The 11,240-nt window shown below is 31.1% G+C and overlaps 1 protein-coding gene across 2 annotated transcripts; it reads right to left on the bottom strand.

Annotated features, from left to right (window-relative positions):
- Positions 1-6,525: 6,525 nt before the first annotated feature.
- Positions 6,526-9,012, bottom strand: LOC105766388 (transcription factor TCP4). 2 transcript variants are annotated; one of them, XM_012585827.2, is made up of 3 exons: positions 8,291-9,012; positions 6,924-8,212; positions 6,526-6,849 (listed from the first exon to the last, which is right to left on the bottom strand). In XM_012585827.2, the coding sequence occupies exons 1-2, from the start codon at positions 8,403-8,405 to the stop codon at positions 6,972-6,974; spliced, it is 1,356 nt and encodes a 451-aa protein (XP_012441281.1). In that variant the 5' UTR covers positions 8,406-9,012; the 3' UTR covers positions 6,526-6,849; positions 6,924-6,971. The 2 variants fall into 2 exon arrangements, with proteins under 2 accessions (XP_012441281.1, XP_012441282.1); XM_012585828.2 differs by having other exon boundaries at positions 8,303-9,012.
- Between the last annotated feature and the right edge of the window lie 2,228 nt (positions 9,013-11,240).

Raw genomic sequence — 11,240 nt, 5'->3', positions numbered from 1 at the left:
CACAACTTGTGTTTTTCTTGGTTACTCTTCCACACAAAGTACCTATATCTATCTTGATCTGTCCACTTCTAAAACATATATTTCTTGACATCTCAAATTTCTTGAAAACTCATTTCCCTTTACTACTCACCAGTCCCATCTATTTCGTACCACTCAGAGATCATTTCCAAATGGCTTCCCCTAATCCAAGTTCTCCCAATTTCACGTGGCTTGCTCAATACATCTCCACAAAGGATTCCTCATGTCAACATCCATCACCACATGCCCAAATGGTTTACCAACGCCCCTCACCAGTCGTTTGCTCTCTTCAATCCCCAAATTTCCCTTTACCTAGACACAATTCAATTGATAATTTACTGCTTGAACCACACAATTCTGACACTTCCTCTACTTTAATCATAACTCAACCCACTAATCAAAATACTCGTCCCATGACCACTAGAACGAAAAAAAATCCACAAACCCCTGACCAAGATGACTCTCACTATTGTCCTTCCTCAATCATCCGATGTTGAGCCTCATACTATTAACCAAGATCCCAAATGGAGACAAGATATGAATGATGGGTTTGATGCTCTTGTTCAGAATAGAACCTGTGACCTTGTTCCACCCTTTTCTCTACAGAATCTTGTTGGATGTAAGTGAATCTTTCGCATTAAACGACTTGTTGAGGTACAAAGCTAAACTAATTGCCAAAGGTTTTCATCAGTGACTTCGTGTAGATTATCATAAGAATAATTTTAATACTAATATAATAAACAGTAATATGTACAATAAAAAGAACATGAAGAATAAAAAATATAATTTTATATTAAATATATAAAATAGTAAAATTTTACTTTTAAAAAACACGGAGGTTTTTTAAGGAAAAAGAACTAGTTTTAATCCCCTGCTTCGATGGGGTTTCTGATTCTCTTTATAAAAATTTAGTTAATTAATGTAAAGATAATTGTAAATTAAATTTTATTAATTATAAAAATTAAATTTATGATAATTTTGTTAGATCAGATATGAATAAATATAAGTTAATGCATGAGTTAACTTTTAGATCAATCACTTTAAAATTTCCTTACATGTTATATAAATATAAATATAAATATATATATTGAATATAAATTCGTTGAATAGAGATAACTAATATTAAGCTGTATTTGTTTTACCAAAATAGTTTTCAGAAAAAAATTCTAAAAATGGATTGTTTTTATGAAAAGTTTATATTTTATGATGCTGGGATGATTATAATTTAAAAGAAAATCAAAGAAATATATAAAATATAATTTTTTTAAATTCTAAAAATGGATTGTTTTTAAGATTCGTTGAAATCTTTATGTTGTACGTGTAGAGTTTGATCATGAGAATAGAGAACAAATAAAGGAGTTGTTGGTCGACTTAGATGACTATCACCAAGAAAGTAAATTCCACCAAATTCTTTAGCACTATCAATAATCCTCACCAAGAACATGTCCCGAAAGTTACAAATAGTTAGAACATGACTATAAAAATAAATAAATGTTTTCAAAAATATATAATAATAAATTTAAATTTATATATTAGATATTATATCTTCACTACACTGTTTGAACATTTGATTTATATAATTTATAAAAATGCCATCATTTCAAAAATCAAAAGATATTATATCCTCAAATTATTAGTTCATCAAAATTAAATAAAATTCTGACCCATAATAATATTCAATGCAACCTTCAAGTTGTGACCTATTGAAAATAATACAATTAATAAAATTAATTGATATTTTAATTTAAATTAATTACAATTTGACCTGAATTGTTAATTGATTTTAAAATTTTAGGGTTATAGTTATCATTTGAATAGTTATTTAAAAATTAGGGTTAACTGATATATACAGTTGACTATTTGTAGTTTTGAAGATTCTTTACAATTTGAATAAATTAGTTAATAATTTTAAAAATAATCAAGGGTGTAATTACCAACATGGAGAGCATTTTTAAAGAATATTTTAATTTAATAAATTCAATTATGAATTAAATAGTTAATTTTAAAATTAATTTTATAGTGTAAAATTTAGATCTCTAACAAATATCTATATAAAATTACTATATATTAGTTTGAAATAATTTAGTATTAAATATTAAAACTTAATTTAAAAATATTTATTTAATATTAAATAGTTTAAAATAGAAAAATACATTTACTTTTTTAAAATTTATTCAACAATTAAAAATTGAAATACAAAAACAAAACAAAAATTAATATTTAAAAGTTTAAAGATAAGACCTTTTAAAATATTTTATTTTGTAACACCTAAATTCGGTGTAAACGTTATGACCAGATCTGAAGAACTTATCGCAATTCATTTGAAAACCCTGAAACCGTTTGACTTGTAAAGATGGTGCTACCTTTCACTAAGTAAAGGTCCAGCTTGTTAGGGAAAATTCCCTTGTTAAATAGTTTGATGAAACTGTTGATTTTTTTATACTATTAAAACATTTAAGTTTGCAGTGGGGTTCTTAATCTAATCCGATTTTCGAAAAAAATGCGATTTGTTGCTGGAAATCCAACATTTTGCAAATACAGTGAATATCATCATAAAAATGTTTAAACAATTAAAAGCAGAAACAAAATAAAATCCAAAGTTTAGAAACAATCCAACGAATAAAACAAATTTAACCGAACAAAGTGTAAAAACGCATATTTAAACTGTTTAATCGAGCTCTTTTCACACTAACCCGCCTAAGTTTATGGATCAGGGTTTGATGAACTGTTGTTGGATGGGTCCACCATTACCCAAAACTAGTGTGTAGAGGATGGTAGGGTCTAGTGAACCCTATTTGGTATGATTGGAGGGACGCAGATGATGTGTAGCGGTTAGATAGGTGGGACTTCATTGCATTTATTCTACATCCGTGTGCATTACGTATACGTCCGATATTAATATTTGTGTACCAAATCACTTATACAATGTGTATAGATGTATTGAACTTTTGAGACCTTCATGTACTCGGGCGTTTGTTTGACATCGTTTATTTACATTTGTTTTGGAATCACATTGAGCTTTCGTAGCTCACTCCCTTAATTTTCTCTTTTCTAGTAAATTGTGAGGTTAAGTCTCGAACTCAGCAAATCAGAGAATCTCAGAATCTTACGTTTGATTTGATTTAATTAAGTTTTTCTGATATTAATACTACTGGTTTCAATTGTTTTTGTAAATAAGTTTAAGTAAACTCTGGTATGTGATTTTTCAGCTTGAATTAGTTTTAATATTTCCCTGCATGGACATTTGTTTTGAGGTCGATGTTTTCTTTCATAAAAACATCATAGTTAGTCAGGTGTTTAAGTAGCTGTTTCTGGATTTTTTTTTTTTTTTCTAGATAAATTAATACTGAATTTTACTAAACGTGAGTATAAGTGGTTTTAGAAATAGCGTTTGTAAAGTTTGAACGGATTGTATGTCAAGTCATTACAGTGGCTAATGTAACTTCCAGAATTCAGTCGAAATTTATAGGTCGAGTTTTGGGGTGTTATATTGTTATTTCTATATAATACTAACTAAAAATCTAGTTAATGGATACGACTGTCATTTGCATCAAAATTTAAATTTTAAAATTCGAAAAATATAAAAACTTGGAATGATCCAATTGGATAATATAGACCAAATCTACAATTGTATGCATAGTAGAAGTGCTCATGGGTTGGGCCGGACCAAGCCTAAGCATGATATTAACATACTCTAAGTTTGCCTAAGCCCGACTCGAAATATAGACCTAAAATTTTGCCCAAACCCGTCTATATTTGCAAAAAAAAAAAAAACTAACTCAAGCCCATTTTAGACCCACCCATATTATTTTTTAACATTTTTTAAAAATATATTTATTTTATTTTAATATTTAATAATTTTATATATTTTATACATTTTTATTTATTGAAAATTTTTATATAGTAATCTTAACACTATTTTAATGTTTACATTAGTGTAGCATTGTATATTTAGTATAGGTTTATTTTTTTAATGTGTTCTAAATTACATAATATATAAAAATAATATAATGTAAAGTATTATAAACTTAAAAATAGGTTGGGTCGGGCCGAGCTTGGACCTTGAATGTTCAAGTTTAGGGTCGACTCATATTTTAAACGGGCTTAATTTTTTTGTCTAAACCCTCCCAAATTTCGGATGAGCTTTCAAGTCTGAACAGATAACCCGGTCCATAAACAGGTCTAATGCATAGTATAAGACCAATAATTGAGTTTAATCAAATGAATTTAACTACTATTGTTTAGGTCAAGACTAAAATTGATCAATTCGAAAAATATAAGAATTAAAATTAATCAAGTTAAAGCATAGAAACTAAATTGAGAGACTAATAACAGAATTTAACCTTCATATTCACTATGGATTTTTTTTTTTTTTTTTTTTTTTTTGACTGATGAAGCTTATAGCTTTTCGCAACATTTATTTTCCCAACAAAATCAGCATATTTGATGAATCTGTTTAAGAAAATGTGGGTGATGAATCAAAATTTTTTCTGAATTTCAAAAACCACAATATATATATATATATATATATATTAAAATACATACTGGATTTCATTTCTTAAAATTAATTGTATCTGAATCAATTTGACTAACTTCTGAGTTAGAAACACTTCCATATTTAAGTAAACTATTTTCATCCTCTCAAACGATAGTGAAGTAAAATTTGAGGGACTTTACTTTAAGATCATTAAATATTAGGGTTGATTTTGTGTAATGGACAAGGTTTACCGAATTTCTCTCCTCAACAACGTTTACGTCAGGGTCGGAAAAATGATCTCAAACGATTTAGGAGCGAGTTGCGAACCATCAATAAAGGCCTTTTACATTTTCCCACCGAGAATCTATCATTTCTCATTTACTTTTTGCAGATGATCTTCTACTTATTAATTTTTTTTTATTGAAGAACTTTGGGTTTGAGTATTAATCTCTCAAAATCGCCAAATATCCCTTAGGAATGCGCAGTGCAATTAAGTCAATGGTGTGGTCTGACAAATGACTTAGGAATCCTACAATCATTCATTATTACATTGCATAATGCAATAGGTAAGCCCAACTACAAGGCCAACAAGAAGCTCTCCAATCCAACCACCCTCAAACAAAAACAAGCACCAATACTCAGGTGTAGGTGTCTATTTTTTTACGATCTTTTCATGTATTTCGAGGATCCTTATCTATGTCAGTTATGACTCAAACACGGATCTTTCAGAAAATGGAAGTACCAGAACAACATAGCCAACAACCATAAAGCAAATATAAATAGAACACAAAGTATTCTTTTATGGGTTCATATTTGTTTATGTTATTAAAAGAAAATAAGAATTTCCAGCAAAGCTGAAGATGCTATTTTTATATTAGGCTCTGAGATATACATAGCAGTGAGGGGACCATTTACAGATGGGCAAAGTACCAAAATTTTGGTGGCATCTAACCCATTACTGTATAATTATACTATTCTAACATTATTGAGCTTCTTTGTATTCATCTCATTTCCCTTTAATAGTTCCTGCTACAGATGTACTCAACTTAGCCTCATTTCATCTCTATATCTGCTAAAGAATCCTCATTGATTGAAATAAGTGTGTGAGCTTTTAAGTATCTTCAACAACCTGGTTTCAATGCTAATCTAAGGTCCAGGACACGGTTCAGAGATACCCCCCCCCCCCAATTGTTTTATATTAAAAGCATGTAAGCAGCTGAAGTGATTCAGGTCCTATAACACTATCTAAATTCTGCTAATTTTGGCAAAAATGTCTGCAATGGTGATTGAGTAGTTTGATTATTATTCATTCAAGATTAACTGAGCAAGAATATGGCAAGTCAATAGCAAAACTGAGGCATCTAAAGCTATCACTCTTATGACTTTTTCTTTCATTGCACCATGAAAACTCCAAGCATGGATAGAGATGTGAGAAAAGATTATTAGTTACTTTTCAGTTCCCTTTTTGCAGGTTTAAGAAAGTTTTTATGGCACCAATCTGTTCATAGGAGGCAATAAAGCAACAAAATTTTATCTATATGAGAAATTGACATTTCTAAACAGAAGATACTGAGTTTTGATTGCTTCTCTATTTCCATATCAGATAAAAAGGGATATGTGATTGAGAAAGACTTTTCCGTATTAGTTGATCCAGTGTTTAAGGTCTAAGGTTTAAGGTCTATGCTGATTGAGGTCGTTTTGTTGTTGTTTTTTTCTTGGTTAGTAACCACAGGAGTCCTCATCCGCTTTACGGTCTGAGTCTAGCTCTGGTCGAGCCAAGGTTGGTATTCAAGTAAAGTCCTCCCAACGATGACAACTCCAATATTCGAACTTAATTCAAATGTCTAGAGAAAAAGTCCACTTCCACTTCTTCCAACCATTTGTTGATGTTTTGTTTTTCTTTTAAACACATATTCGGATATGGATATGGGGATAACCCTCTAATGACTCACCAAATAAATGAAAATATATCCGTGTTAGGCACATATCTATGGACACTTACATGTGAGACTGAGTAACATAGGTCTTAATTGAGGAGAAAAAACAAATCTGAAATTAAAGAAACTTGGTTTGCACCTTAAATGTAACACTGGCAAATAGTAGCAAACAACACAAACATTGAAAACACGAAACACATGATATGTCCAAGGAAACCATAGTTGAGCTCTAAGAGCTCAATCAAATATAAATTAAAGCAACAAACAATCAGCTGATAGAAGCTTAACAAACTGGGAATCGAATAACCTGAAACAGATTCCTTCTTCCCCAAGGTATAAGCCATTGATTCAATGTGACCGAAATCTTCCCTCAAAACTGATCTTGAATCCATCATTAACACCTCGTTATCGACTTCACTGTCAACAATCAACTTGTAAGTGCAAAGCAACGTGAAAATTAAATGAAAATGAGGAAGTGTTAGAAGTGGAACCTGATAGAGGGGGTTAAGTTTGGCTTTTTTTTCTCCACTCTTAGTGGATCAATGGTGAGAATCAGAGGAAGCAGAGGACAGCTTATTGGCAATGCTGTCATGCTCCTCCTCTTGGCCCTGAATTCGTGACGGAACGCGAAAACCGGAGTATACACCAGATGTGGTGAATCCCATGCTAGATAAAGCAGCTTGTTGATGGATGTTTTGTGGGATTTGATGATGATGATGGTGTTCATCAATTGGCTGGTCTATCCAAGCACGAACCAAGGGTGTGTTACTGGACTGAAGGGGTCCCCTCTGAGAAAAAAACTGGCTGTTTTGGCCAAAAGTCAGTGGCAATGACTGTTGCGATGGAGTGCCAAAGATAAATCCACCGCCATTGCCACCACCAGCATCACCACCACTGCTATTCCAAGCAAACAATCTCTGAAACCTCCCAATCTCCACCGGTTGCTGCTGCTGGTGGTGCTCCCATCCAGCATTAGACCCATCGAAACCGGCTAATGGGGTGGTTCCAGAGAATAGAACAGATTCACTATGGTGCGCCTGAGCTGTAGCAGCAGCATGGTGTTCATGGTGATGCAAAAGAATTGGCTCCGGAAATGACTGAAGCGAAAGCCGCAGATCTTGACTATGGCTGCTCGTCCTTGACAACAAGTCCGGCGGGTAATCCTGAAATTGTAATGAAGAAGACGGCGGCGTCTCACTAGAAGCTCCCAATGGAAAAAAAGACTTCATAGTATCAGCAATCTCATCAGAAACTAAAGAAGCTGGAAGAAAACCCGAATTATTATTCAAGTTATCTCCCATTTCGTGCTGCTGAACGCATTGAGAACCAGACCCAGCAGCAAGGTTTTCGATGTGAAATTCATTGTTTGTTGCTGTTGATGTGTTTAGGTCTTCTTGGTTATTGGGTTTCTTGGTTGAAATCGTTGCATCCAATGGGTTCCATGGAGGAAGCTCGGCGAGCTCGTCAATGGCGGATTTGGCTTTTTTTATTAGCCAATCCACAGCTTTGCTAGGACGGTCGTATCCGAGACGGTCCTGTACGTCGTAAAACTGGATGGCGGTGTGAGCCGAGAGACGAACTCGTCGGTCTCGAGGACCTTTAGCAGTACAAACTTTACTGTGACGATCTTTTCTTCCAGTTGATCGAACAATGTGACCTCCTTGAACCTCAACGATCTCTCCTCCAACGTGCTTTATCCTCAATCTTGACGATGTTGCAGCAGCTTGGTGATGATTTTCTCCCATTTTCCTTGCATGTTCGATTGATTTTGCACCAAAATCTGAAAAAAGAAGAAGATTTTGATGTTTATAATGATGATTCCTTCGAGGATCCAGAGTCAGATTTTAATGGAAGACACCTTTCTGCTTACTAATCTGCTCTTCTTGACTGTACTTTTCCCACCACAATGAAACCAAATACTGTTCACTCTCCCAAAAGGCCCCGCCATTGATTGATTCCATTTCCATCACCATAATCAAAAGTTTACAGCTCTTATTCCAAGCCTAACCTATCTCTTTCAGTCATCTTTTTCTTTTTCTAAGTAAAAACACAGATTTTGGAAATTGGGTCTCTTATAAGTACTATTCAATTCAGTAACCAAACTATGAAAATGGGTTTTCAGTCTTTTTAACACCCACTAACCAAAAACAACAAGAAACAACAAATTTTCTCCACAAGAATTTTCTCGGGAAAAAACCCAGAGAGAGAAAGAAAAGTAAATATAGGGGGGGGCTTAGATATAGGTTAGTATAGGGAAAAGGAACACTTTTCTTGGCTTATTGGAAGCCCTTGATGATGATGAAGATGATGATGGCAGTGGGTAAAGGTGACAGTGTATTTGGGTCAGAGAAGAGATTAAAGATCTCTGTTCATCTCATTCACTGCATCTGCCGCTGTTCTTTATAGTAAAACTAAAGACTAAAAATCTCTCTTCCTTTTGTTTCAATCGGATGCTAATAAAATTATTCTTTAACTGGATTCTCACTTTTTCTTTTCTTACTAAACACTATAGATTTCATCTAATGAAGTTAAATCTGCCATTCTTGATGTTTTGTTTTAGCTTAATCCCTCCCTCCATACAATGGATTATTGTCTCCACCCAACCTTTTCTTTTTTAATTTTTATAGATTTAAGAACCAGTCACATTTTTCTTTAATTTTTAATTTTTATTTTATTTGTATTTTTATTTATGCTAAATTTAATTTTATATGTGAAATTAAAATAATTTCATTATCTGTCCAATATTTTTGAAGAAAAGTTCGATACATATTTATTTTTAGTATTAATTTTATTATAAGTTATTATGATCCTTATCTAAGTTATTGTATACGCCGAATCAAATAATATTACCACACTAAAAATAAATAAATTTAATTTTAAATTTAATAAATAAAATTAATTTATCAATTAATAGTATTTTAAGGGTGTGGATGTAAATAAAATTGAGTTGGTTTTGAATTTAAAACTATAATTAAATGTAAATAAAATGGTACTGATAAATTGGCAGTACTAGACTAAAATGTGATGGCCTAAAATATTCAGGGACTTGATATGTAAAATTTTCATTTTGGTTGAAAAGCTTTTAAGGGTGACTTGTGGTGACCAAACTTTAAATAGGGTAAATTGCTTTAAAACTCTTCTTATTTATTATTTTTTATTTTCTTTCAACACAAAAATAGAGAGACCTCTTACCAATTAGTTCAGAAAATTTTTTACCAAAAGCATTTTATAAAAAATTCGATTTCACCTAGAAATAAATTTTATTTATTTTTGAAAAATAATTTTTGAATTTTTTGAAAAATTATTCCAACTGGAATAAAATAATTTGAAAAAATTATCTTTCAAAAATTTTAAAAAATTATTTGCAGTTAGAATCACTTTCTTACAAAAATAGTTTTGGTAAAAAAACTTTTGAACTAATTAATATGAGGCCTCTCTATTTGTGGTGTTGAAGGAAATAAAATAATAATAAATAAATAAGGTTTATGAAGCAATTTAACCTATTTAAAATTTGATGCGTCACACTTAAAACTTTTCAACCAAAATAAGAAATTTACATATCAAGTCTCGGAATCTTTTAAACCATCATATTTCAATTTGATGCTGTCAATTTATCAGGCATCATAGGTAAAATACTGTAATGGATATACCATTTTTATAAATAATCTAGTTATTAATTACTTTTTTTTTATTAGGGTAAAAAAAAAAAGCCTCAATTTTGATTTTGAATGGATTTTCCCCTTCCTAGTGCTTTTTAGCTGCTTTTGAGGTAAAATTTTTCAGACAAGTTCTGTTAAGTCTTGTCAGCCAAAAAGTAAGCGTATAAATAAAGTTTGTTTTTTTTTCTTTTTAAATTAGTTACCGTGACAGTAATCTGCTCGTTTTTCTAAAGGGCGTTATTATTAGTGGTTATAGTTTTTAGTGTTTGTTTTTTAAATTTTATTTTCAACTTAACATCTATCAATGTAAGTCTCTTTTCCATTGGAAATTATTTATGGCAACGACATGTAACTGCTACAACGATTGAGACAGACAATTCCAAATGTCATTTCTTTGATTTGGTTCCTAAAATTCTTTCTACTTAATTGTTAGTTTATTATTCAATTGGGATTTATGTTACATCGTTGTTTCAATTCATGAAGTTGTTAAATCCAAATCAAAACATAATTGATTTAATAATAAATAAATAAATTTGACTCTACACTTTCCTATTAGTTTAAGGGTTTATTATAAAATTAGTCACTTTTATTTGCTTCAGATTACTTTTTAATCACTTATGTTTGAAATGCTATGTTTTTGTCACTTATATTCAACCATTAAGCTCTATTACCTCTGTAATTGTGGTCCTACATGACAGTCTAAATTAAATTTATTTAATTAAAAAATTATTTTCATCCCAGCAATTGGACATTTAAGTTGGCATTTAAAACTCCTTTGGACTGCCACGTAAAACTGCCGTTAGGAAGGTAACGGAGTTTAACAGTAGGGTGACCACTTTGTAACAAAACGATAACAAAAGTGACTAAAACGTAACATTTCAAACATAAGTGACTAAAATATAATCTGAGACAAACAAAAATGACTATTTTTATGGTTTACCCTTAATTTAATTATTTATGTTTCAATTGAATATTATCAATACTAATTAGAAATAAGTAATCCATCTTACAAAATTACAAAAACCAAGCATTAAAATACACATAATTTATTCAACCTCAAACTAATAATAAAATTCAAAACTTCTTAAATCAAATTTGAATAATTTATAAATACAAATTTATTCTATTTTCATTACTTGTTATAACCAA

This window comes from Gossypium raimondii, chromosome 5, assembly GCF_025698545.1.
Source record: "Gossypium raimondii isolate GPD5lz chromosome 5, ASM2569854v1, whole genome shotgun sequence".
Taxonomy (NCBI): domain Eukaryota; kingdom Viridiplantae; phylum Streptophyta; class Magnoliopsida; order Malvales; family Malvaceae; genus Gossypium; species Gossypium raimondii.
This window is presented reverse-complemented; position numbering and strand designations above follow the sequence as displayed.

What these genes read in the sequence shown, in the direction of transcription:
- LOC105766388 (XM_012585827.2), bottom strand. Translation starts at nt 8,405, where the DNA reads ATGGTGATGGAAATGGAATCAATCAATGGCGGGGCCTTTTGGGAGAGT. An exon ending in GCAGATTAGTAAGCAGAAAG is followed by an intron (nt 8,213 to 8,290) that starts GTGTCTTCCATT and finishes TTCTTTTTTCAG; the next exon opens with ATTTTGGTGCAAAATCAATC.